At 43.5% G+C, this 5,511-nt stretch overlaps 1 protein-coding gene across 1 annotated transcript; it reads right to left on the bottom strand.

Moving 5' to 3' along the window:
• Window positions 1-857: 857 nt before the first annotated feature.
• commd6 (COMM domain containing 6) lies at window positions 858-4,787 on the bottom strand. Its single transcript, XM_037489388.2, has 8 exons — window positions 4,680-4,787; window positions 4,494-4,571; window positions 3,438-3,496; window positions 2,983-3,048; window positions 2,809-2,885; window positions 2,388-2,556; window positions 2,143-2,295; window positions 858-2,054 (listed from the first exon to the last, which is right to left on the bottom strand). Exons 2-8 carry the CDS (start codon window positions 4,516-4,518, stop codon window positions 2,004-2,006), a joined length of 600 nt encoding a protein of 199 aa, XP_037345285.1. The 5' UTR covers window positions 4,519-4,571; window positions 4,680-4,787; the 3' UTR covers window positions 858-2,003.
• Window positions 4,788-5,511: the final 724 nt, after the last annotated feature.

Here is a 5,511-nt window from a genome sequence, read left to right as displayed (position 1 = left end):
CCAACCATCCCATGTGCTGGGGGGGGGGGGGGGGGGGAGGGGGAGAGAGACAAGAGAGAGGCTCCACCTTCTTCTCCACCGTGCACAACTGGAAAGCCGCTCCCACGGTGGCGTGGAGCCGTGTTTGCGGGCCCCTCGTGGCCTGTTCGCGGTGATCCAGACTCGGACCAACACTTGGAAAGAGTTCGAGGACGAAGCGTTTAATAGCAGTCTGAGCTTATTCATAGTCTTGGAGTTCCCATCTAATTCGGAGAAGTCCTCCTGTCCCCCAAAATAGCGCCTGTGCCATATTTAACCTCCTCGCTGAGGCCACCGAAGCCACAGGAGCTCTGCAGCCTACTGGGGAGAAGCACGTGTTTACACATCTTGGTTTGTATTACACAGCTGGAGTTGTGTTATTGGTGCACTGAGGTCGTATTCTATTTATTCTCTACGATGCATTGTCAAAAATCGAAATGCAAATGGAAACATTTGGAAACTAGATTGTTAAAAGGGCATCTGGTGTCTCCACCAAAATGCCTTCTGACTTCACATCAGGAACAACCATTAGACTTAAAAAGTACCCAATTATTTCCTAGTGTCTGCCCTGAATACATAGAGTAGGGAGATGGTAAACCATGGTAGTAATCCACAGTAATTGCTTTACTTTGCTATGAAATGTAAGGTTGTGATGTAATAATCATGCACTGCAACTTTTACATTTAGTCAGTTTATTGCATCATTGTCATATGGCACCAAGTGAGGACGGAGCACAGTGATAAAAGGGCCAAAGTCACCTTAAGGAAAGCTTTCAGAAATTAGACAAGGTTGAAAGTTGACACGGACCATTTCACTGCATCGTGAGTCTTGATTTCTAAACAACACCATGTTGTAAAAAGGATGCAATAAAGTGGGATAATCCCACTCTATCGCCGTAGAAAAAAAACACACCTCATGTTCCCTGGGGCAACGTATTTTGATTCTGTAAACCCTCAAAGTACAACATAGTTACACAGAGCCAATGCAGTCTCCCGGGCATTCATTACATCCTATTAAAGAGTTCAGGTTTGGTTTGGAAATGGTGTGTGTGTTTGTGTGTGTGTGTGTGTATTGTACTACGTTATACTGGCAGTTAAAATCATTTTGTCCACCCACTCCACTGCTAGAGTAACAAATCAAAATACCTATAACCATTTTGATGCAATACCATTCCACAGCGTTTTGTACCATTACACAATTATTCCCTCTGGATCATCACTTATAACCCACTGTCTTCGGGCCTGGATCTGATTTTGCTGTGCTCGGGGGGGTAAGCGCAGACAGGGTGTCGGGTTTGACACATACAAAGCGGCCGTAGTTCTCCTCTGCTGTGTGTGCACGACTGCGTGTCTGTGTTGTCAAGTGCACACTCGCCTCTAGGATGCCTTTGTTGCCAAATCAGGAAACGCTGCTCAAACACGCAGACTTGTGTTTGAGGTATGAGAGTTTTTAATTCGTGCTTTAGAACCTCAGCATCATTAAACAATCCAGGAATAAAGTTCTGTTGCTCCAGCTGTCTGCGTTTGTGCCCACTACTAGACTGACAGACCCCTCATGAAGTAAAATGCTGGGTTTTCTAAAGGCAATCTGGTCCTTGTGAACACTACCACTTTTGTCCACAGGGGCCGCCAAATTCAACACAAAATGAAAGTTCCTCGTAGTAACTTTAGGAGGGATTCATTGCCTATTTCAGGTTAATGTGAGGAAGTACACTTGATGTTGGCATTAAAAGAAGAGAAAAGAATTTTCAACTATTGGAACAGATGTCCTGAAAAGTAATTTAGACGGTGATACAATCTGTGGGAAAACAGATGTGTAAGGCAGACAATGGTCATGTGCAGTCATTTTTTTCCACATTCTGGGACAACTAAAAGACCCGCACACACGTGTCAAGCACATGTCCTTCTGATGGTCACATGATGGTCACATGTACTGGGGGGGGGGGGGGGGGATTTCCCCCAAGCACTTAGGTGCACTGGCCCCAATCACACTGTCTCCATAACAGCAGCCATCTCCTTGAGCTGCTTGTGAAAGTTCTGCAAAGGACAGAAAAATAAAAAACATAAAATCAATCCTGTGATAGATTGCACCAAGGACTTTACATTCACACCAACAACCACCGACCTGGAACTGTGGAACGGTCATCTCAAAAGATCTGTGACAAATCTGTCCGGGGGGCTCGACGATCTTCAGCAGCAGAGACACGTACGGCGAGTTGAGCGATCGGCAGGTGTCGGAGCTCACTGCCACGCCCAGCTTCCACTGCATGTCCACTAACTAGCAAGATAAAGCCAACATGAGCCTGGACGAGAGACAAACTGTGTGTGCAGCTTTTTAAGAAATACATGAAAATGAAACGTAGGGCACACCTGGCCAATGCTGAGCATGGCCTGGACCTCCTGCTGGGCATGGACCAATGCACCATGGTCACTCCACAGCTTGTGCAACACCTGAAGGGAAGCCTTTGGCCACTTGTTGCCGCCTTCCTCCAGCCTGGACACGAGGTCATCCCCAGAGAGGCCGCTCTTCCCAGCGGACCTGATAACACAAGTGTCTCCTTACACGGTAATTAAGTGCACCTTTATGTAGGGATTAGCCATGTTCCAGGCACATGTCCCCGCATAAAAGCTGCTCAAGCAGAGTTACGAGATCGGCGGCAATGCTACAGGACAGTGGGCCTCCATCAATAACATAAGGAAGAAACACGGGCTGACACATTCGCCAGCGTTATGCTTTGAAACAATCACATTTAGAAAAAAACAGAAGAAACCAAAATGGGACAAAAGATACCTGAATGTTAACAGGAGAAATCTGATCATGTTCTGCAGAGCTTCATGTTCAAGTCGGACTCCAGCTCTCTGAAATCTCTGTCCAGAAAAAAAGAGCAAAACAAGTAATGAAAGAGGAACTTGGGAAGCTGGGTTACTTGAAGTTAAACAAATATCCAGGGAAATATTGACTCACGTCAGAAATTTCAGCTGAATCCACTCCCCCGGTTTGCCCTTGAAGATAAGTCAGAATGTGCTGACACTGTGGAGATTAGAAGATTAGTTATCGGAACTGCAGCGAAGCCTCCATGGCGACGACGCCACATCCTGTGCAACTTGTGTAGAGCGCGGCCGCTAATAGCCCGACAATGAGCACCTTTGTTTGGTATTTAACATTCAGTTGTCGATCCCACTGGGAGGTTTGCTCCGCCACAGCTTTAACATAACGAGAGGACCCGCAAAGAGAGATGCTGCGCTACATTTATGCCCATTAAGATATTTCTATCTGTAGCAGGACCGACAATGACGACACAACGTGTGACTCGTGCTCTTCTTGTGCTTTGCTTTACACCTGGTTCTTACTGTTTGGTTTTTAATAACCCCTTTTCTTGGCCTGCATGCAACATGAAGAGAACGGTCCCATGTACTCACTGCTTCCGTCAACAGATGTGGAGAAAGCTGGCAGATGTTGTCCACAACTTTGTTGACACCTGAAGTACAGAAATGAAGCAAGTCACGCTTTAAGTCTGACGTTAATAAGCCACGCAAGCCAATTGAAATTGATTCCTCCATGACATGTCAGTTTGACTACATCAGCCTTTTTTGGACTAGAAAATCTCGTAGAAATAATTTTCTCTTACTCAATTAACGTAATACAGGACATGAAGGAAGACAAGACGCCAAACGATAACAAGTTACAGCCCATAAGGCAACACAAAATTTAAAATAATAAATAAATGAAAATAAAATTCAGCAATTCTTCTAAATTACAAGAAAGTTGTCAGAGGACATAATGGTTTCGTTTCTTTAAGAAACACTTTAGGGTTTTTTTTCCTCCCACGAAAATGGAATATAGCAGTTTTTGGACTAAAGTGTCTCATGGCTAATCGAGGATGAAGCCCATGTTCTAAACACAACACAAATTGAGGAAGGACATGATTACAAATTAAAGTGCTAATATCAGATCAAGCAGCTCAAAAATAAGGGAAATGCATTCATTCGCTATTAGATGAATAAATCCATTAGCGACTGGTGACGTCATCAAAACAGCTGGGGAGTCTACTCTCCGGAGAACTCAAGTCCGTTCTTAGTTTTCTAGGTCTTGAGAACCAGCCTCTTTATTTACGAATGAAAACAAAGATGGCCGTCCCCCTAATACCTGGATGGGTTATTGATCCGCAACTAGAGAAACGAGTTAAAGCCTCTTTTTCTTCTTTATTTTTTTTTACATAGCACAGCTGCCAGAATATAATGAATGTAAAATACATGTGAATACATCTGTAATCTGTTATACCGGGTGCGGCATTAGGGTTAGGGGTAACGTTATGGTTCGTTGAGGAAATACAGGAAAACATTAACTACCGTGTTGAACTAACGATGCTAAATCCACGGATGGGAGAAGCGTATATTCCTTTGTAGTGAAACTGTAGTCTTGTGAAAACACCGTAAGGCTTGCGGTAAAGAAACAGGGTGAAAATTAAAACTCACCATTAGATTCCTCTGCTGCAGGCATCCTCTCTCTGACAAGTTCACGTTAGACCGCCGAGCCGTGCTGCCAACTAGCGACTGTAAAACCCCGTCAGAACATGTCAAACAAAATAATATATTATAAACGTTTGTTAGTATCCTCTCAATACGCCGAGACACTTTTTGTGCAGCGAAAGGTCCTCTCACTCAAGATAATCTGTCGCGCTCCTCTTCTGTTTATTTTCTTTTCGCAACCAGACAGCGCCACCTGCTGCGCGGGAGGGGCGTCGTCCACTATGAGGTTTGGGCTGTACAAAACTTGCTGGTGGAAAAGGAGCAGGGACATTTCACCTTGGCCAAATTATGAGTAACATAAAAGATAAGTTATTTTCTGAATCTACAGTCGGAAAGGTTGGGTGACCGGCAATTTCAAAATTAATTAATATTATGGATTTAAGTTGGATGTAAACAAAGCGATCTCATTAAGTACAAAATAGGCCTTAAAGTATTTCAAGTTTTATAAAGTTTTATTAGCAGTGTAATTTTTGTGGAAAGTGATTGAAAGATATTTGTATTGAGTAATATATTAAGTAATTCAGTTATACATGTTTTATTTTGAAGGTTTTTTTATATACATATATAAGATGGTGGGCACCTTCAAGTGGAAAGAAAAGAAGAAAGTTCAATGAATAATCTGAAGGCTATTTCGAGCAGTCATGGACAACCAGGCTAATGTACGTTAACAGCGCCTCTTAGCGGCGACGGGAATACGTACGAGGAATCAAACGGGTTTCCCAGTTGAAAGATTTATTTTCTTCCCCTTTCCTCATTTTGCTCGTAAAACATAATGAATAATTGAGATTGGAAACACGGCCATTGTTAATAAATGGGGCGAGATGTTGCTCTATGAAGAACTGAACGGGACCGGGGCAACTAATTCCCCTGTCAGGTCTTTCCAACGTCTAAAAGATGCCTGCGACTCTGGAATGATCCACTTTTCGGGGTGTGTGGAGGCCCATTTAAAATGCTTTAATAATAA

Source organism: Pungitius pungitius, chromosome 10, assembly GCF_949316345.1.
Source record: "Pungitius pungitius chromosome 10, fPunPun2.1, whole genome shotgun sequence".
NCBI classification, from domain to species: domain Eukaryota; kingdom Metazoa; phylum Chordata; class Actinopteri; order Perciformes; family Gasterosteidae; genus Pungitius; species Pungitius pungitius.
The sequence above is the reverse complement of the archived record's forward strand: the minus strand, read 5'-3'. Positions and strand labels throughout refer to the sequence as shown.